Here is a 22495-nt window from a genome sequence, read left to right as displayed (position 1 = left end):
ACATACTAGATTAAAAATATGAACATATAAACAGTTCTCAGTTTTCTAGCTACTGTTGGCTGTCATATACATCAAGTTCTTCCCAAGAACTTAGCATGTCATAATGTATTTGTGTGTATATATCAGGATCCAAACAGTGTGGCTTTTTGCCATTAACAAATTTTTTGCTAATGCATAGATTTTCTAAGTGTTGTCCAAGATTTTTTGGTAACATACACTCAGTTTGCCAATAACCATGGGCACCAAAATAACCAAGTTTATGCCATATTTCAACTTTGATTTTCAGATATTGATACCTTGTGATCTTCAATTCTTTTGTCTTCTGCCTTACTATCCCAATATTGGCACATCAATTATCCACACTTCCTTCTTTAACTATAGTTAAATCCAATGGACCAAATCTAATGGATCAGTTTGTCTTTACAAATCCCACATTTTAACCTGCTCGCTTTTGAATATTTTTCCATTCTATGTTCCCACCTATTTTTTATTACTGGCATATTATAATTTTTACAAATGTTCCAGTGAATCATTTTTGTGACTCTGTTATATCTTGTTTATAATAAGTTTGTGCAATCTTCCTATCCACCCCCCAAAATGGGGAGATTTTGGATCCACCTATTCCGGGAGTGTTTAGAGAATTGGATTCAGCCTTAGTTTGCTAGGCTCTAACCTCTATATACGTGGGAGAAACTCGGTCTCTCTTAAATGTTGAGAAGTAAAACACAATAAAATGATACACTGCACTAATCGTTTTAAAATGATTTAGAGTAATCAGTTAATCAAATTAGTAATATAGTCAATGTTTCCATGGTAGTAAATGCTATTGATCATGATGAAAAATATTTATGTAAGCATGCACTTGAACATATGCAAAAATGAGTTACAAATCACAACTGTTGAGTTGGTAAGTATAATTATAAAATTATATGTCATTCCTCTTTTACTTGTTCCAAAGTTTGGCTCATTCTGATATAATCAGCACTCATTCTAATTAATTGAACATTCCTGCTGTATTGTTCTGAAATGTCAGAAATAATTATATATGTTAGGCATTCTCCATAATAATCTTCACACAAGCTTGAACTTTCCTCTCTCTATCTCTGGTACTAATACATCAATACAAGGCACTTCCAGAGTGTCAGCCCTACAAAAGTGATAAATGTGTACAATCAGATTTGAAATAATTCTAAGTTATTAAAGCTATAGACTCACTAAACCCTAAACCTGACATTTCTCTTTCCTATGCCTTTTGTGCAATGCTCCATTATCTATAAGAACTCCATAACATATAGCACAGACAAGATGGACTTACATTCTACATTCAACTATCATTGCTATCAGAAGATCAATAAGAGACACACATATATACAATCTCTGAAATATTTATTAAAAAGACATATAAAAATATAAATATAATAGTTTTGGGAGAAAAAAACAAGTCATCAGATCTATATATCTGCTTTTGAAAAAAGCACAAAACAAGTATTTACAAAAGAAAACTGGAATGTTGCAAATTAACACACACAAAAATAAAAGGTAAAACAATGTTATATAGAGTTCCTAGAAAATTCATTTATATCTTGCTTTTCCTTACGATCACAAGAAACATGAATGGATGAAAAAATCCTCAGAAACGCTTTTAACTATACTCAAAACAAATAACAGATTTCATAGAATCTGAAGGGAAAAATAGCGGGGTAAACATGTTGAAAAAGAATTATTCCAGGTATTCCATGTAAAGTGGAATAATTCTCAACCTAATATTCTTGAAATGAAACTTTAAAATGTGTAATTTTGGTTAACTGGAAATTATGCAAACAAGAATGCTAACAGGTATTAGAAAGATTATAGATAGGTCAGTAAAGCACACTACATCTTTTAAAAAGTGTAATGTACTGAATGAGACTTTATTAGCAGGATTTACATACTAAACTACATTATAAACCATGGCTTTTAAACATATCTCACATTTTAAGCAAAAAGCGAAAGAACCACTTTTTATTTTAGTATGTGTAACTTCTGTCTATGATATGGTAGATTCGATTCTGATGTAGTATCTGATCTTTTCTCTTTATGCTGTGCCTTGCAAATTAAAATTAGAAAATATTATAATTCTAATTGTAGTCTAACCTATGATCTGTTGGCCTGGTGCAGATATAACAAGAAAAAATTATACTTGCCACAAAAATGCAAACCTGAGGCTACCTAATTTTAAGATACTAACTTTGAATAAAAGTGTATATACTTTTGGATTACTGCAATGTTTTATATGTGGCTACCCTTGAAGAGTATTTGGAAACTACAATTCATACAAAATGCAGTAACACAATCCTAGGTGGTCACCCGTAATACTGTGTTGTGCAACCTCCGCTGGTTGCCACTTTGCTTCCAGGATCAAGTCAAGGTGTTGGTTATGACCTTCATGGCATGGGACCAGGTAAGCTGAGAAACCATCTCACCGCAGTGGGATTGGTCTGCCCCACTCAATCTGGCAGAAGCAGCAGGCTCTGCATCCTATTGGACAAAGAGTTTCAGCTGATGGGGATGGTTTGAGGTCCTGATGGGGATGCTCCATGTTGGAGGGGGCTAGTGGACTTATAGGGAAGATGCCACCTCTGTGCTATCCTTGCCATGTGTTTTTTTTCCGTTTGTATACATTGTTAATATTTTAATATTTATGATTTAAATTGCAAGCTGCCCAGAGTTGCTTTAAAAAGTGAGAGGGTGGCATATACATGTAATAAATAAATAAATATTCCTCCTGTGTATTTAAAGAGATATTTTCCCCTTGAAAAACAGCTTGTTTGCCACAAACTTGCAAACTTTCATTGAACCACTGGTCATTACAGTAAACATACTATGCTGAAATGGGCCAGCAGAACCTGTTTTACCAATGTCTCATGAAACTTTGGTATGTCACAAGGAACAGAATTGCCAGATCATCTCCTTTGTGTGATTTTTAAATGTTGCTTCTATTGCAAGAAAACGCAGAAAAATCAAGTATACAAGCGTCAACATGATTTAGCTGACAAAGGCAGCAATTGCTATGATTTGTAGAATTCCTTCAAGTCCGTATGCAACAAGTAACACCCCATTAATAATGACATCTGCTCTCAGGATATATGTTTGCCACACTAGAAAGTAGACTGATAGAAGTACACTGCCAATAGTGACTCCAAGACTGATCCCAAGGGGGACTTCCTCTTCTGTCAAGTTGCCTTTCGTACCTAATGGGGGGGAAAGGACATATGTGTACCTGATGGCATTTATGAAGACTGTTAGACCATAACAGTAGAACTCTGAAACTGAACAATAATTGAATTTAAAGAGGGGGGAAATAGCTTATACTGCAATCTTAAATAGAAACTGAACCCTAATGATTATAGAGTTATTAAAGACAAAGTATATGGCTGGATCAAAAACTTTCATATTGCTGGAGTACTGCTGAGTAAGGTTCTGCTAAGAACTTTCGTGTAACTGGAGACATGTTTCTTGTTTATTTGTTCATTAATTAATAAATTCATTTGTTCATTCAATTTCTTTGGCTGCCCATTTCAATTCAATTGATTCTGAGCAGCTCTTCCTTCACAGCTGTATTGGTTTGTAATGCTAAAGAGGCAGAGGTGATCTGGCTACATATTTAGACAGGTCTTAAGATGGAGCAGAAGAAACAGTTGTGGTTCATTGTTCTGCCTGGCAGGCTCATTGCCAAAGAAAAACCTATTCGTCTACAGCACAGGTGTCAAACTTGTGGCGTCACGTTGCTGTCATGTGACGTTTCGTGATGGTTTCCCCATTCACGGGGCTGGGGTGGGTGTGGCCTGCACATGACACATATGGGCCATGGGCCACCAGTTTGACACCCCTTGTCTATGGGATACCAGCTTCTTGTAAGCTACACAGCTATTATCCCTTATGTAGCAGCATGTTACGAACAATTTTTGTGTGTAATGATCCAGTCTAGAATTCTACAGGAGAAACTCTTGAATACAGGTAGTCCTTGGCTTAAATGAATCACTGCAGTTGTTAAATTAGTAACCCAGTTGTTAAGTGAATCCGGCTTCCCTATTGACTTTGCTTGTCTGAAGGTCGCAAAACATGACCCCAGGACACTGAGAATGTCATTACAGGTCACTTGGCAAGCGTCCAAATTTTGATCATGTGACCATGGGGATGCTGCAACGATTGTTAAGTGTGAAAAATGGTCATAAGTCACTGTTTTCAGTGTCATCGTAACTTTGGCCACTAAATCAATCAGAATAGACCTGGAAGGGACCTTGGAGGTCTTCTAGTCCAACCCTTTGCTCAAGCAGGAGACCCTATACCATTTCAGATAGGTGGCTGTTCACTCTCTTAAAAACTTCCACTGATGAAGCACACACAACTTTTGAAGGAAGCTGTTCCACTGGTTAATTGTCCTCACTATTAAGAAGTTTCTCCTTAATTTCAGATTGCTTCTGCTTGATTAATTTCCATCCATTATTTCTTGTCTTGCCTTCTGGTGCTTTGGAAATATAGTTGACCCCCTCTGAATGAATGAATGAATGGTTACACATTGAGGACTACCTGTACAGTTAAATTTCATAATAGTGGCAAGTACACTGCTTATTAAAGAAGAAGATAATTTAAGCTGTACAATTTATCCTATGGCTGCTTAAACTGCTGATACAGTACTGGAGCCCAGCAGTGGCCTTTCATACAAAAAAGAGGCAGACAGACACAACAACGCAATTCCATTCTACAGCACTTTTGACTATTTAAGTGGTTTGAAGAATCTCTATCCAACCCCCCAAAATAGGTCCTTCCTTTTGTTACATTCTTCTCTAGTGGCCTTGACAAAAAATACTGCCATATACAATAGTCTTCATTCTTCAATCGTTATAATTTTTAAAGTAGTCCTTTTATGCAGAGTAAGTGCCACTGAACTCTTTCTGAGCTAATATGCGCAAAACAACTGAATTGGCCAGTGGAAAAAAAATCTTATTTTTATATTAATGTCTCATTTGCACTTTCACCCAAATAGATTGACCAGTCTTTTAATGTTTAACAGTAAAAATATTTAAAAGGCTTATCAGATAATTGGCTAGTTGTCTTGAATTGCACAGTTGGACTCATATTTTTACATACAGGTTAATATTAAGGGGTGGTTGTAAATTACATAATGCTTACCAAAGTACAAGCGGGTTGCTTCAAGAAGTGCCATAAAGAACAGCAATATGAGATCAAGAGTCAATAAGTTATATGGATAAGTGAAAATCTGACCTGATAGTAAAATATAAAAGGGAGAGAAAAATCAAGTTAGCATATATCATGTTGTCAAGAATCAGCAGAACCATCTCTTAACTCTGTATTTTAAACAACTTACTTTTATAAATAATCATTAGAAGTGTTGCTAAAAAATAAAATACATAATAAATTCCATCTAAAAAGAAAAGGATCTGTAGGGGAACAGATGACAGCTAACAGGTTCTGTCAAGGAAAATTACAATCACATTTTTCACATTTTATTTATGTTGGATCATAATTCAGTGTTATATACTATAAAACTGCAGCCTCAGCCTATCAAGTGGTAGTATAAATTACTTAAATCAATATAAACTGATTTAAATCAGTATAAACTGATTTAAATCAGTAATCCATTTCCAAAGATTGATAATAAACTTAGGCTTGGATAAGTATACCGGAGTGAAGTAACTGTGCTTCAGTTGACTAGGAGCCACAGGCCACAGCTAACTCAACTACACCACATTTCAGTAAGCAGGTTTTTTTTAATGGTCTTTTTGAGGAATGGCTGCTTCCAGAGTGGATCCAGTGTTCCTGCCGAATCACTGTGTAGTGATTCCAAACGTACGTTTTAGAATACTTCAAAACATTACATTTCCTTTCTATCCAGTCATGACGTTGTTTCTACTGCAATGTGAAATTGTTTCATCTAGAGACTGAATTGAGAACTTTTTCAATAAATGTTGCATGTGCTTGGCTACTGGGCACATACAGCAAACTGGTTCAGAAGCTGTACTAAGCCACCCACAATTTTCCTTAACCATGATTTATGAATAAATCTTAATCAGCTATATTTGTACATTAAGCCATAAACTATAGTTTACAAACACAATGGCTGAGGTTAGAAAAGTTAAAACCAAATTAATCGTAGTGTGGTATCGAGAATAAGGTCAGAAAATCAGCTAATGGTCTATTTAGCTGTGCCACTGTAATCTATTTCAGGTTACTAACCCACATATAAGAGTCCACTAATTATGTACTCTATTAATAGCCAGTAAAATATCATAAGAGAATCTCTGATCCCATATAGAGAATTATTTCTAAGTTAGGAGAAATGGTACAGATAGTATTATTTCTAAGAGCTGTGTCTCCTCTAAAGATTCTAAAAGTTAAATATTGCCTCCACTTCAAATCACAGTGCCATTAACAAGCCTGTTTCCAAAAAAGGCATGCTTTTTTGAAGTCTAAAAATCAAGAAATCTAACCTTTTCCCCAGCGTTCCTGCTGCATCCAGTTCCTCATCTTAAGTCTACCCTATTGGTCAATATTAGGTTAAAACTAGCTAATTTTCCTGCATCTTCCATGCATTGAAGGAGAAAGTTGTTATGAATACACATCAGGAATTTTTAGGCTATGTTTGGCAGATTTTGACTCCTAACAGATGACAGTATAATTAAAGATCTTTATCTTTATGAATGTATGCTTCTTTGAAAAATCTGCAATTTGCTATTGAAAATTATATATTTTCTTAGCAAGATGAACAATACCAACAAGAGTACTGCTTTTGCTTGTTCATTTACTTAGTCGTAGATCTTGTTTTAATGATACTACCAAATTCATTAATTTGGTTTTGCTTTTCTAAGCATGGATGAGTATATTTTACAGTAACATGGAAGTCTTCCTCCCTTTCTATTGCTTATGTTCCATTTGAACTCTGCTCTTCAGTTTCTAGCTTACATCTATGATAGCAATTCCATCAGATTTCTGTCACGGATTGGACAGATGGATAAGGCTACTACTTGAGCCTCCAAGATCCTAGCTTTCCTTTTGAGAATTTTAGTCTCAAACGTAATACAATTATAATATCCTTTGCCTCCACCTGTGTTGGCAGGAACACATGCTTGCAAGGTGACGTGATAAGTCTTAGAAGTTGTCATGTTGCTAATCCTTGCTTATAGCAAACAGAACAATTTCAGAAGAAATTTGTTTTAACTCTTTGAGTTAAATCGTCATCTACTGTGCCTCGTCTTTCTGTCTTATTTGAGGATATAGCTATATCCTTTCTCCCCTTTAGGGATATGCTATACTGGCTCATTCTCTATTCTCCTATCTCAAATGCTTGGAACTATTTCTTTTATCTGCAAAGGCCTGGATTTTTTTTTTTTCTGAACCTCAGATACTTAGACAACCAGGACACACCACATGACCTGTATCATCTTTTGAGGGATTCCTCAGAAACAGGTAGCCAGATGAGATGCTATTTTCTGAAATTCATACCATCTATCAGCAATTAGAATTAGATTAGAAGATTAGAAGAACTTTATTGTCATTGTGCAAGTACACCGAAACTATGGATGCACCCCAGCAACTGTTCGCAATACAATAAAACCAAAGCACTTAAAAATGAAGATAAGAAAGCGTATCCACGTCTCCATTTGCAATTTGAGACTACAATATCTACGAATATACACAAAATATACATCCAACACTGACTTTAACGCTTAGTCGAGTATAATACACAAGAGATGCATTGTATTGCAATATGTTATTATACATCTGAATGGGGTATTGAGATTTCACATCTTAATGAGGTAGTGACTTCATGTTTATTTGCAGTTCGGATTGAATTGAATTCACAAACCACACACTTTAGATGTGTATATAAAGTGCATTGGCTACTGGGAGTATCCAGGTTCTGGGATTCAGCAGTTCCACAGTTCCGTATCTAGAAGCATTATTAAAATGGTATATCTTAATTAATTAAATTTAATTAATATTTCTGTTAGGCTCTTCCCGAGCAGGCAAATGTTACATTATGTCAGGATCCATTATATGGGGGCTTATATAACCTCCATGCTTCTGGGGGAGAGGGGAATTATTTATTTTTACAATGTACATCTTGTGAGGTATTTTCAGTTGCATGACCGGTTTTGCCCTTATTGGGATTCCTTAGACATAGGTAGCCAGATGTTATGGATGCTTGGAGGCAATAAGCATCTAGGTGGAGAGGAACAGATTCAGATTAAACCCCTAGAAGAGAGTGGCTATGGGTCCTAATCTTCCAAATTCTAAAGATTGTCCATTTATGACTCTGGATGCAATCATATCCCCATACTGAGCTCGTTCAAAATCTGGGTAATTCTCCTAGATTTGCAGCTCCTGCTTGAGAAGCAGATGGAAACAATGATCAGAACGGCCTTTGTGCTCAGTTGTATTTTTTCCTGCATAAGAGTGCATTATGCAATTTGTTCTAGGCAGGACTGTCTTTGAAAAACAACTGAAAGCTTAAACAGGTTCAGCACACAGCAACCCAGATAGTTGGGGGAACATTTAAATCAATTCATATAATATCTCTATTCTTAGAGCCGCATTGACACTAGTCAGCTTCTGGGCACAATATAGTATGCTAGGTACGTTTTTAAAATCCTATATGTTTCAGGGCTTGGGCTCTTCAAGAATAATTGCTCTGAAGGCTATCCATCTAGTGAGATCAAGGAGAGAAGACCTCGAATCAATCAAGGTCAACCTGTTGACCTTGTAGTCATATCTTCTCAATGGTAGCTCCTCCTCTGTAGAATTTACCCTTCTGTAGAATATGCACCATCACTTCCCACCAGTTTCCATGGAGCTGTGTGACAGCATGGCTGTGTGATAGAAGACCTGGAGGAGTGTTAAATATCTCCAAGTGGATGGGATTGCTATTGTAATTTGACCTAGTTTATAATTTTCTTTTTATGTGGCATATTGCTCAGAACTGTTTGAAATGGGGTGCTATAGAAATCCAAATAACAAATACTGTTATTATGCAAAATTAAATACATTTATTTTAAAATTATACTTTTATCCCACATTTTTATATATAACTCGAGGCAGAGAACATCTGCCTCCTATTTCCCCACAACAATCCTCTGGGTGGGTTGGGCTGAGTGACTGGACCAAAGTCACACAGCCTGCTTTCACACTAAAGGAAACCTAGAACTTACTGTCTCCTGGTTAAGACCAGCACCTTAACCATTATGCTAAACTACCTATCTGTTAGAATTATAACTGAAAAGCACACATCTGGTAGTTTTTATTTGTTCTCTTTAATTTTATAAATCAACAATAGAATGCTAAATATGGCAAGAAGCCTTTTAAAAACAGCAAAATTAAATTGGTGTGATTATTTTTGCATTTGTTTTGCATTGAAGAAATATTTGCAGTACTCTTGCTAGAACATGTACAGTAAATTGCTGAAAGGCAAACTTTTCTTGGGGAAAATGAAGCCAACCACACCCACTTAGATCTGAAAGGAATTTGTGTATTATTGTTTGTTATGTAGATATTCATTTTGCTTCTATTTTACTTAAAGGATAATCCCTTTTCAATTGAACATTTTAAAACCTACTGATAACAGATGTATTACAGTTTACAGAAAAGATGAGGAATGAAAATGAAAATGAGATTGCAGTAGAAGAAATAGCTGAAGATTACGTCTCAAATGCTTTTGGAGGGATTTTTTTCTGTAAGTTGTATTACGTGTCTTGCAGTTTCCTCCTTTAAATATTATTATTCTATATATTTCATTTTCTGATTTCACAGTATGTCAATCAATTATATCTTAATGCCTATAGTCAATAACAATATTGTTAAGTTGCATAGCATCTCCTTAAACATTAAGACTGGAAATGAAACTTATTAGAGGTTAATGACATATAGCTACATTTCTCATATTTCTGCAGTTTCTGGAAGTAATCACATCAACAGACTGTCATGGAATTAATGTGGATTTTAGTAGATGATATTCTAAGGCTATTCATGCAAGATCAGATGAACAGCAAAGTTGCTGTAAGATATACCTAACAGTCTCCTGCATTTACTGTATATGTTAGAAATTTATCCACCATTATTCACTTTCCTCAAAAGAACCATCATAAACTTCTAAGAAGATACCAACTCTCTCTGAAGCACATTTGAAAATTATAGGTATGATTGATCAACGTTGATTTGGTTTTTCAGATAAAAGAAAAAGGATACAACAGATGATGATCTCCCTGTACACAAGACAAAAATAATTATCCAAAGTTAAACTTTTAAGGCGAAAAAGTTACAAAAGCTAGTGTGCAGAAATTCTTCTAATTATTCTGAAAAGGAAATATTGTCCTACAGTAGGGGTGTCAAACTCGTGGCCCTTGGGCTGGATGAGTCATGTGCTGACCATGCCTACTCCCAGTTTAGTGAAGGGGAAAAATGTTGGGATGCCTCATGTTTTGACAACGTGATGCCAAGAGTTTGGCCATTCCCGTCCTCCAGTAAATCAGCTGCATAATTCAGAACATGGCACAACTTGTTTCAAAGTTGCAGCACCCCTATCAGCCTTTGATAATACTGGTACCTTAACTGAAAATTACTTAACATAATTTTCTGCAAGTTTTTGGTTTAGACCCAGAGTTAAAATACTAAATACTTTACTTAATAAATTCATGAAACCATTAGGCAGATTTATTACTGGAATGAATTATTCAGATTTAAGCAGTTAAAATATAGTCCAAAATTCTGATAAAAAAATAAATAAAAAATGAGCTATGCAATACAACGAGAAGTTATGAATTCTAGGCTTATTTAAATCTCTTTAAGTACATGTTTATATCTGTGCTAGGAGTCATGTTGAACTTGAATATCTTTATTCATGCTTTATATGGAGTGCCAGAAGCACTGTGACCAGTTTCGTTGTTTATTGAGAGTCTTCAGGTATGGGTTGCCAGATGTTATTCTTTGGGGTTCAAGCTATCTACAAGTCCTCGACGTATGACCACAACTGAGCCCAAAATTTACGTTGCTAAGTGAATCACTGCAGTTGTTAAGTTAATAACACGGTTGTTAAGTGAATCTGGCTTCCCCATTGACTTTGCTTGACAGAAGGATACAAAGGTAATCAAATGACCTTGGGACACTGGAACCGTCACAAATATAAGTCAGTTGCCAAGCACCTGAATTTTGATCACATGATTATGGAGATGCTGCAGTGGTCATTAAGTGTGAAAAATGGTCATAAATCACTTTTTTCAGTGGCGTTGTAACTTTGAACAGTCACTAAATGAACGGTTGTAAGTCGAGGACGATTTGTATTGGGAACTGAACTCAGCCTGATAACTATATAGAATGCAACAGGTTTAGGAGTTATCCAGGTCCTCTCATTCAATGATTGCAGGGATATCTAGATATGCTATCAGACCGGTACATACAGTCCACTCTCCCTTCAATTTTCAGAACAGAAATATACAAATATTGCCTCATGTCATGACCCTCATATATGAGTTTTTACATAACCTCTACTCAACCCTCTACAAGGCGGGGGGGGGGGGAGATTTCTCTATTTATAGTGTATATCCAGTGTGATATTTTTCCCTCTAGGTACAGATGACATAATATAGCATCTACATCTTTCTGCTCAGAGCGTAAGGGAAGGCAGACTATATGCAGTTTACAATTCTTTTGACATCTTTATTGAAATGTATTTCAATTACATAGAGTACCTCTGTCTCCCTCTAGCGAAATAACCATGAAATGATTTTTTTAGTTGGTAATAATTTCAGCACAAATGCAAATTTAAAGTATAAGTTTCACTTTTTAGTGGTTACTGATATGTTGTTAACAGTTAATTAGTTAAAAGTGATAGCCAATAAATACTGAATTAGAGAAACACAGATTGGAAGAAGTCTTTTACGTAATCCAGTTCCTTCCTCAAAGGAATCCAAATCAAAGCATCTCTCCAGAATATTAGAATAAAAATAAAAGCCTACCACCTTTCTAGCTCCACCACTGTCAAACTGCCCTTATTCTCAGAAACTCTTTTTTCCCTCCTTTAATGTCCCTTTGCAATCTGCCTTTCTCTAGAATCCATTATTCAGCTTTATGCCCTCTGAAATGAAAGAAAATAGGTGTTGATGATGGTATATATTTTCATCTGAAAATACTATAACAACCTTCGGCGATTTTTTCTCAAGGCCAGGCTTCCCCAACAATTTGATTCTTATCCTAATTTAGTTTCTCCTTCTCTATTCATCCTTGTTACCTTTTTTGAACCTGCTCCAAGTTCTGTATATTCTTAAAACTAGATTTCAATATACAAGATGAGATTTGACTAAAATGGAACAATGAGTTTCTGTAAAATATTTATTAAAACCACAAAATATATTAAATGCACAATATACTAGAAAATGGCGATTTAAGCATTTGACAAATATCCTCTCCAGTATTATTGTCTATCAGTTGCCTTCTATAAAGGATAACCTTTGTTAAGATTACACCAAATCTCTCATTAGCAGAACTTCCTTGCAACTGTTTCCCTGTTGTCAAGGTAACCTATTTGCAAGCAGGCTAGATTGCAACCTAATGACCAACGAGATGTCGCCAACGGTGTCCAGGATTCCTCTAAGCTTCCCCTTTCCACGTCTTAACTCGGTTCTCAAAACTTGAAGCAATGTTTCGAGTCAAACCAGTTCCGCTCACCTTGCCTGACGGCCGCCATACTCTCTCACCCCGCCTCCCCAATTCCTCCAGCATCCCGACAACCCTTGCGCAGCCTCTTGGGCTTGCATGGGCGGATTGCCGTTCGGCGGGTTTCGCGCGAGCGGAACTCCACGATCGCCTTTATTGTTCGCGTCCTCGGAGATATTCGGGGCCCCTCGGACACCGCCGGTGGGTCCGGATTGTGAAAGGGAGGATTGACGAAGCCTTCGCTGTTCTTCGGACCTTTGCTTCCCATCTCGGTTCGGTCACAGCCGGAAAGACTCGGGCCTCTTCGGCAGCGGCCGTAGGTCTACGAGTAACCAGCATCTATTCGGGTAACTTCGCGAGCTTCCGATCTCGCTCTAGTCGCCTCAACATGAACTTTCGCTGGATCGGGAGAAGTCGGCTCCGATCGGGATCACTCGGGTGAGACCGAAGTGGGTTGCAGGACGAGTTCGGGAACACCCGTCGTCGACGATACTCGGATAAGATCGGAAGCGGCTTGGGCCGTTCGTTTCCCTTTTCGGATTCTTAAGGAGAGATCGGGAGAGATCGGAGAAATAACTCTTATTCGGAAGAGTTCGGCTAACCTCACGGGATACTCCCCCCCTCCACTAAGTGTCTTCGGATGGAGGACTCGGACTCGGCCGCGAAGCAACTAGGTTTAGCCGAGGCGGCGGCGGTAGCTGCCGCAGCCGCAGTGGCTGCAGCAGCGGCCGCAGCCGCAGAAGGATCCGAACAGCAGCACGAACACAGAGGACAGGTGCCCGGTTCGGAGGCGGAGCCACAAGAGGAAGAGGAGGTGACGGCTGTCACCGTAATGGCGGCAGATGCCGAACACATTGAGATGGGAGCCGAATCCCTACCGAGTGCAGACGAGGCTGCTGCGGCAGCTGCCTTTGCAGGTTGGCGCGCATGCGTACAAGCACGCCACCCACCGGTCATTGAGCTCGGGTCGTGTGGTGAATCATTCGCTTGTGTGAATGGTGCATCACGCGAATATTTATATTCAAGCGTCTCTCCTTTAGTGGAAACGTTTGGATCTTCTTAACTTACCTCTAGTACCTCATCGTGAGGATATATACATACATGTGTGCATCATCCATGATGTCAAGGAAACGCAGAAAGTGCCACCTTTTCCTCTACATTATTTTAGTTGTGTCGCTTCTTATCCCTGACAGGACTGTGGTGTGGCCATTGTCGATGGTCAGACAGAAAGAAATCTAGCATTTCTCCATCACAGTGCCTTGTATCGGAGAAACATGACCTGTTTTTTTTTAAAATATCTACATCTGAGTTACTAATTTAGTTGGAGTACTTGATGAAAAACAATTGCTGTAGCTACCCGCTTGCATTTTATTGGACTGATTAAAACTTTTTAAGAGCAACAGCAGACAAGATTAAATACAACACACTGACACCTTACCCAATAGTAATTGAACTCTACAAAAATCAGCCAAAATAAGATTGTCAGATTATAAAAGGGGTGGGGGGGCAAGGATTCCTTTTTTCCCCTTAATAATTGGCTATTATTATGGCTATTAATATGAGCACAGAATCATCAATAGCTCTATTAATAAAGTCAGTATATAAATATATTGTATATAAATATATAAATTGATAGGAAGATAATGAAAATTGTGCCATCAGAATCCATATTAAGATATCATTCTATAAATGTCTCATTTAACAGAACATGTGCATATTTGCTTCTTGGATTTTGGTAGTTCTGAAGGAAGGTATCACAGAAAATATTATTTGGATCATGTTTTACAGAAGTAACCACAGTAACAGTAGCCAATGTGGGTGCCTCTGCAGACAATGTATTCACTACTTCTGTGGCAAATGCAGCATCAATCTCAGGACATGTATTGGTAAGGTCAGATTTACTTAATCTTACAATTTTTATTTTTGCATATTCAATATTTCCTTTGTGGTACAAAGTGTCTATTGTAAATGTGTGTTGTAGCTATGAAGGTTCAATATGTAACCAAATTGCACCAGTTTGTATTAGCAAGGCTTGTATTAGAGATGAGCAGAATAAATACAACTGGATTTGCCAAATATGGTAGGCTAGCCATTACTTAGGTTGGCTAGCTTGCAATTCAAGGGTATTGTATAAATCCAGATAAATCTTTAATTTAGTCACAGTTAAACATGGATTAACATCTTGTGACATTTTCTTCTTTATTGTTGTTAGTCCACAATAGCAATAGCACTTAGACTTATATACCGTTTTATAGTGCTTTACAGCCCTCTTTAAGCAGTGTACAGAGTCAGCATATTGCCCCCAACAGTTTGGGTCCCCATTTTACCCACCTCGGAAGGATGGAAGGCTGAGTCAACCTTGAGCCTGGTGGGATTTGAACTGCCAAATTGCAGGCAACTGGCAGTCAGCAGAAATAGCCTGCAGTACTGCACTCTAACCACTGCGCCACAAGGCACAAAGTGTTCTTTCGCTCACTTGTGCCACAGTCATTTCTCACATTGACTATTGCAATGCACTCTACATAGGGTTTACCCTTGAAGATTATCCGGAAACTACACTGGTGTACAGTGCAGTGGTGCGAACAGTTTTAGCCACTGTTAGAGTTGTGCATCTAACATCTCTCTTGTGTGAGTGGCATTGGATACTAGTTTGCTTCTGGGTCCAGTTCAAGATGTTGGTTATCATTTCAAAAGCTCTTCATGGCATGGGACCATGTTACTCAAGGAACAGTCTTTATTTTATTGACCCATTCCACCCATTCAAGCAGAGAGAGTATATTGCCGACCCTATCGATCAATTTCAACTGGTGGGGTCTAGGAAGAGAGCCTTCTCTGCAGTTGCCCCTTCCCCTGGAGGAGAGGTGGGCCCCTGCTATCTTTGTCTTCCAGAATACCACCAAAACCTGGCTCCACCAACTGGCATGGGGTTCTAACTTCTAACAGTGGCATGCAACTTGGGGGTGGCTGGTGGTTTGAAGGGTGGTTTGTTCCCTCTGCCCTTTTAACTTTTTTACTGCCCACTGTTCACTTGTTTATTGTTTTTTAATTTTGTTCTAATTTGGGTGTTTTTTTTAAACCACGTTTTATATGGTTGTATGGTTTTATTTGTAAACCATCCAGAGTCATGCAGGTGAGATGGCCAATGTAGAATTTTGATTACTTAAATAAATAAATACTGTCTCTCCGGTTAAATGGAGTCAAATTTCAACTGTATCACTTAGAAAAGAGCTGCGCCTAAATGTATAAATTTATTAGGAATGTTATAATACTTGTGTTATACAAGTATTAATAAATATAATACTTAATGTTATATTATAATACTTGTGGTACATCTGGTTCTCCTGATACCATTATCTTCACTGGGTCCCTTTCCTCTGGCTAACGCAGAATGTTAGTCAACATAGAAGTTGTATTTGTAGTGTCAAGGTCTAGATTACTAAATCTCCTGAGGCAAGGCGGTTTTATCTGATTCAGTATAAAATGCCATAGGCATGACTAAAATAATAAATAGAGCTTACAACGGCAATTCTATTTCTGTATGACTCAGCCTTCACTACATAATGTAATGAATATCTTCAGACCTTAAATGAGTTCAAGGGATCGAAACCATATGTATCAGTTTTGATTAAACTTATGTCTGTTGTCTCTGAGAGATGCTATAAAACTGGTGAAGTGCCAGTTGACTCGAGAAAGTCAATTATCTTTATCTTCAAAAGGGGAATAAAAGGAAGACAGAACTATACACCATTCAGTCTGGCATTAATATCTAGGAAGATTTGAAAATAAATTATAATGCAACCAATCTATAACCATTTTGAAAACAAGAATATTAGAAGTCAGCATGGCTTTATGAAGAAATCTTGCCAGCGTAACTTTATTTCATTTTTTATGAGTAAATGTATTTAATAGATTATGGAGTACTGTACTGGAAATATATCTAAACTTGAGAAAAATATTTATGTGATTCTGTAAGATTAGATTAGTTAATTAATTTTAAAATGTATTTGCAATTGTCTATACCCAGACAGTGCTCCTTAATGGTTACTTATAAAAGTGGAGTAATGTATCAAACAGGGTGCTATAGCTAATGATTGTATACCCAATATTCTTTTTTTTTTTTCATCAAGAAAGGAGAAAACAGAGTGTTAGTCTCCATACATTTGTATGTGGAGGAGAGGGATTTGACTTTTCCTCTTGCCCTCTTCAATATATGCAACTTGATATTTCTATGGGAATTTGTTAGGAATTCTTACATATTAAGGAACATAAAAATCTAATCCTTTCAGTAGGTTATACTCACAAACATGTTTTTATTTCAGTCTGGAAGAACAGCTCTTCAGATTGGGGACAGCTTAAATGCTGAAAAAGCCACTCTGATTGTGGTTCACACAGATGGCACCATTGTGGAGAGTGCAGGTCTGAAGGGGCCATCTGCACCTCTTACTACAGGTAAAATGTGAGATGGGGGACCTTTTTTCAATATCATATAGAAATACAATAGAAATTTAGAACTGTTATTTTCAACAGTGCATAAGCAAACTAATATTTGATTAGCAGAATTTCTTGTTTGTCATTCCATCCCATCTCAAAATTGCTTGGGCGGGAAAGGAGGGTCCTGTAATCCAATGATTTACAGCAGCCAAAGTAGCTAAAATACACCTAGTACCTATGAAAAGTTAGTCATTTTTTATAATTAATTCTAAAATTCTATAATAAAAGTTAATACAAATTTAGCTCAACCATTAATCTGTTTATAACTTTTCCAGATCAAAATCTTATGTACCTTTTAGGTGTTTATTTCAAATACTTTAAGTTCTTAAGTTTATAATTAATTTTTCATTTGTTCAGAATTGATGTTAAACTTACCTGGTAACTTTTCAGATTTGTTGTTTTTGAAGATCTCTAATAGCTTTAAGATGGTTAATAGGCAATTTCTGAAAGCAATTAGAAAATAAAGCTTGCAAACTTAATGTCCTTTAAAACACTACGTTGTAGTTGCAAGCAATCTCTGAGGTTGATGAGTGGTTAAGAAATATAAATGAAAAACATGGCTAATATACCTCCTGGCACTCAAATCCACAGAAAACTACACTCTGGTGGTCTTCTCTGAGATTCAGCTATCTGGGCAGCTATCTTCTCCTTGTCTGGAGAGGTTCAGCTATCTTCAGCTATCTTCTCCTTGTCTGGAGAGGTTCAGCTATCTGGGCAGCTATCTTCTCCTTGTCTGGAGAGGTTCAGCTATCTTCAGCTATCTTCTCCTTGTCTGGAGAGGTTCAGCTATCTTCAGCTATCTTCTCCTTGTCTGGAGAGGTTCAGCTATCTTCAGCTATCTTCTCCTTGTCTGGAGAGGTTCAGCTATCTTCAGCTATCTTCTCCTTGTCTGGAGAGGTTCCAAAGAACCAGATTACTCACCAATTCTTTAATCTTTGCTGTTGTCATTGGCTCTGCTTTTGCAGAGGCATCTTCAATTTGCCATGCCTCTCTTGCAAGTCCTGTAGTTCAAGCTTCTCATTGGTCTGTTGTGATAGTACCTCAGCATTTTCTGTCTTCTATGGAAGCTATTAAGACACAAACACATCTTACCTATTCATTAGCCATTGCAGATATGCAAACTCAGGCCAGTTTGTATACTGTAATATACAAACAATGTGTTTCAGTCACTGTCCCCCTCTTCTGGAATAGTATCCCTCTGACATGTAATCCACCCCCTTCCTTCTAGTCTTAAGGATGATAACATGGCTGTTTGGTCAATAAGGGAGGCTGGGTCATTATGGCAATCCCTCCAGATGATGGCTTATTTGTTGTTTATTTTGAATACAATTCCCAGTTTTATGTAATTGTAAAATATAGTGTTGTTTTTAATTTGTTTCATATTTATGTTTAATCCCACTTACATACTAGGAAATTGTATGCTGCTCAGGTTGGCTAATTGGAGTAGTCTATAAGCCCTATTATTTAAGTAAAGAAATAAACAAGTAAGCATCCTGTGTTGCTTCAGTAATAGCTGAGGTATGGAGATGACATGGAATTTATAAGATGCAGATATTTCTTATCAGTGCTATTGTTTCTTGAGAAGAATAGTAAAAGTATGGCAGATAATGACAATGTAAATCCTTTCTACATGGATTCCATATTTCAAAAATCAGGCAATTGATTTGTTATTTAGAAAGGATTTAATATTCATTTTTCTTCTTTTAACTATTAAAGGAATAAGTTGTTCTCTTTGGTTTTTTATTGACTACCTATCATTTTAAGGACCACAGTTTGGGCATTCAAGTCTAAAGGAAATGCAGAAATGGAAAATGTATGTTAAGACTTGGTTTACCTTTCCTTTTATTTGAAGGATCTCAGTCCCCCCCTACTCAGTTAACATCTGGTCAAGAAAAAAGTGGGACAAAATATAACTGGGACCCTTCAGTGTATGATAATGAACTGCCTGTGCGATGTCGAAATATCAGTGGGATATTGTACAAAAACCGACTTGGTTCAGGTGAGGAATTTTAGCCTATATTTTTCTGGTCCATCTGAGTGATTAAGAACCCGCCAAAAATTTTAACCTGCTAAGATTAAGCATTGATTTTTACTCAGAGTTAAATTTTTCAATAAATTTGGAGCAAAGTCAATCTTAGAGTTATGAAAGGATCTGTGTTTAAATTGGATAGCAGTGCAATTGTGGAATATAACTTAAGGAGAATTCCCTGCCTATATTCACTGTTCTCCTGTCCTCCACAATTCCACTCAGTCTGTTGTGAGAGCAAAGGGAGAAAATACTAACTTAGATACAAGTCATTGCATGTATCAAGCCATCTAAATGATAGCTACTTGCTCATGTTTCAGTATATGATACTTGTTTCATATCAAGTTCATTTATACACAGCAGGCCAAATCATTAACAATGTTAGCAATTAAAAGTGGATGAAGGGCCCAGAAGACATTCTTTTCTAGCCTGCATGTTATTCTTTTCAGCGTTGTGCTTAGCTGTGAATGGGAAAGGAAAAGTGGCATCATCATGAACGTGAAGGCTCCATTTTGCAAAACCATTAAGAGTATATTGGGAAGGCATTTTTTTAGTGGGAAGGGAACTGTTAGTCTGCAGCTTGTAGGGAAAGCTTTTCGTAGACTCTTCTGAGCCTCATTTGTATAAAGCGATTATTAAGCAGGAGTTATTGCTTTGTTTTATCCTGGACTAGGTGGTCGAGGTCGCTGTATTAAGCAAGGGGACAACTGGTACAGCCCCACTGAATTTGAAGCTATGGCTGGAAGAGCCAGTAGCAAAGACTGGAAAAGAAGTATCCGTTATGCTGGGAGGCCAATACAGTGCCTTATCCATGTAAGATTCCTTAGCATCTTTCTCTTCCTATTGTCACATATGCCACAATAAGTCCTACTGAATTCAGTGGGATTGATTCCTAAATCAACACAAATGGACTATGGCATTTGAAAGAGTTTCATCATGTGCTGTATTTGTACTTACGTTTATACAATGTATTTCTTGAAAATGGAGAAGACCTCCAGCAAGGTCTTACTTAGGATAAAAGTTACCAGAAGATATATGTGGGAGTCAAAGAAGCAATGGAAAACTTTAGTAAGACATCCTTTATGCATATATAAATATCCAGCATGTTATTCTCTTAAAACACAGGAAAAGAGAAGGATTTAATAAGCAATATATTGAACATGGGAAATGAGAGAAAAGAAAAGAAAATCTAACTACTGTAAAGTTTCTGGTAATAGCATCCTTTCATATCCACTGTTCTTTTCACCACAGTTATATTTCATGACACCATTTCATAAATTGCCTGTACTTTAGACAGCTCCCTATTTGCATTATTTATGGTTCTACCACATCTGGCGAATGTATGCACGACAGTGGTAGACACAGAGGTGAGGGGACAGGATCACAAGATAGGATACTAGATTAGATAGTTAGTTTTACTTTAAAGCAGTGCGCCAACCAAGCTGTCAGTGCTTGGAGAGCTAGGAAGGGCTTCTTTGTGTTAATGTTGGATGGGTGTCAGTTTTTTCAACCTAATATTGCTCTTTTCCGGTTTTAATGTTTTTATTAAAGTTTGTTATAAAATAAATACAAATAGAAACAAAAAAATCAGGAATGATGAAGAAGGAGAAGAAAGAAGAGAACTTCAAAGAGAAAGAAAAAAAAGTAGTGACTTTCAACTTTTTTCAGCGCAGTATAATACATACTGTAAAAGTTACAACATTAACTTTTTGCCTTACATTTCAGACCATAACAACAAAGTCAATCTGGTTATCAAAACATAAGTTCAAAGTTTCATTTCCCCCCACCCTCAGTTTCGAGCACAAAGTCCAGAAGCAATTTCCAAGTGACAACAACGCTACACAGATTCTTCTCTTTCATTAAAACTTTTGCCACCTTCTCCAACTTTATCATCTTTACCATCCATTCTTCCATTGTGGGAATTAATATGTCTTGCCATCTTTGTGCATGTAAGATTCCTAATACTGCTCTTTCCCATCAATTCTATTCCAGGATGGAATACTAAATCCCCATGCGGCCTCATGCACTTGCGCTGCGTGTTGTGATGACATGAGTTTGGTGAGTCGTAACAACTGCTTGCTTGGATTACTTGATGATGTGCTGAACTACTACATGCTGGTTATCACACAGAGATGATTTCTAAATACAGTGGCCTGAAAGCTCCTTTGTCAGACAGGGAAGGGCAGCAAGGAAACAAATAGGATCCTATCACTATTTCCAACTGATATACTCCTCTAAGTATTGCAGTAGCAGGCTTTTAGATAAAACAAATTATTATCAGATTTTACTTAGTTTGAGTAGTAGATTATGAACAATAAGCATCCACTGGTTGTTTTAAACATGTATTTAAAAATCTGTGGAGTTTAACTCAATGTTTGTGGAATGGTGAGAGGGCAGTCAGAAATGAGCATTCCCTGGGGGAACTTCCCTCCTCTTGAACAGTTTACTTTCCCCCACCTCCATGATTTCGGCTTCTTTCCTTACTACGTTTTGGAATTTATTGGAAATCTGATTATTCTGCAGAGCCTTTAGGGACTCAGGAGTAAAAGAAAATTACCTATGGAATAGAGAGGTTGTCGCTATGGGTACTGGGAATTCTGTTGTAATGTTATTGATCATGGGTTTTTCTCTGCTTACGTTATTTTGTGATTAGATGGATTAGATTTATTTATTAACCTTTTAAACAACCCAGTAATCAATTTATAGTCATTTTTTTAATAATCAAAAAGAACAATTCAAATTTAAACTTATCGGGTGAATCAAGTAAAATTCAAAGTAAAAGCACCTACAAACTAGGCAGCAGCAAAGCCAGGGGTGGGATGCTACTGGTTCTGCCCGGTTCTATAGAGCCGGTAGCTCTGAAGAGCAGCAGACACAGAATCTGTGTTTGCTGCTGTTTGGCCCACCTGCCTGCCCGGGCTCTTGGCTGTCCTTTATTTCCTGCTTTTTCAACCTCAGCTGCTTTGCACGGCACAGCTGAGGTTGAAAAAGCAAGGGAAAAGAGGCTCTTCGAACACTGCGCACCTGCGCACAGCACTTTTCAGCTGTCTGGGTGGCACAGCCTAAGGTTATTTTACATGCGCGCGCAAAACATAATCACCGAACCGGTAGTATCGCCGGTTGAATCCCACCTCTGAGCAAAGCAGTTACCAAAATCTAAAACTATATGATTTAAACTGCAGTCTAAAGATCCTGGGGAAATTGAAAAAAGTCTTCATTTGACACTGAAATGAGGTCATTGTGGGTGCCACTTGAGTCTCTCTGGGAAGGATA

General features: G+C 37.3%; 2 protein-coding genes across 6 annotated transcripts in view; one reads left to right on the top strand and one right to left on the bottom strand.

Moving 5' to 3' along the window:
* Positions 1-1369: 1369 nt before the first annotated feature.
* Positions 1370-12834, bottom strand: TMEM80 (transmembrane protein 80). 2 transcript variants are annotated; one of them, XM_026706631.2, is made up of 5 exons: positions 12718-12834; positions 10243-10259; positions 5369-5462; positions 5173-5265; positions 1370-3230 (listed from the first exon to the last, which is right to left on the bottom strand). In XM_026706631.2, exons 1-5 carry the CDS (start codon positions 12734-12736, stop codon positions 3025-3027), a joined length of 429 nt encoding a protein of 142 aa, XP_026562416.1. In that variant the 5' UTR covers positions 12737-12834; the 3' UTR covers positions 1370-3024. The 2 variants fall into 2 exon arrangements, with proteins under 2 accessions (XP_026562416.1, XP_087777051.1); XM_087920925.1 differs by lacking the exons at positions 5369-5462; positions 10243-10259 and having other exon boundaries at positions 12718-12819.
* Positions 12797-22495, top strand: part of DEAF1 (DEAF1 transcription factor) — a 26543-nt gene continuing 16844 nt past the window's right edge. For 3 of the 4 annotated variants that reach the window (XM_026706628.2, XM_026706627.2, XM_087920924.1), the window contains exons 1-6: positions 12864-13622; positions 14494-14591; positions 17025-17154; positions 19049-19195; positions 19896-20035; positions 21215-21280. In XM_026706628.2, the coding sequence (XP_026562413.1) occupies positions 13346-13622; positions 14494-14591; positions 17025-17154; positions 19049-19195; positions 19896-20035; positions 21215-21280 (858 nt within the window). In that variant the 5' untranslated portion in view covers positions 12864-13345. Of the gene's footprint in view, positions 13623-14493; positions 14592-17024; positions 17155-19048; positions 19196-19895; positions 20036-21214; positions 21281-22495 lie in introns of all 4 variants that reach the window. The other variant, XM_026706626.2, reaches the window with a different exon arrangement.

The sequence above is a fragment of the Pseudonaja textilis genome, chromosome 1 (assembly GCF_049901715.1).
Source record: "Pseudonaja textilis isolate UNSWEBS1 chromosome 1, rPseTex1.2, whole genome shotgun sequence".
Taxonomy (NCBI): domain Eukaryota; kingdom Metazoa; phylum Chordata; class Lepidosauria; order Squamata; family Elapidae; genus Pseudonaja; species Pseudonaja textilis.
The sequence above is the reverse complement of the archived record's forward strand: the minus strand, read 5'-3'. Positions and strand labels throughout refer to the sequence as shown.

Bases quoted from the DNA above. Each gene is read 5' to 3' on its own strand.
- TMEM80 (XM_026706631.2), bottom strand. The intron at 5,266-5,368 runs GTAAGTTGTTTA...TTTTACTATCAG, and splicing joins TCTAATGATTATTTATAAAA to GTCAGATTTTCACTTATCCA. The intron at 3,231-5,172 runs GTAAGCATTATG...CCCCCCCATTAG, and splicing joins AGCAACCCGCTTGTACTTTG to GTACGAAAGGCAACTTGACA.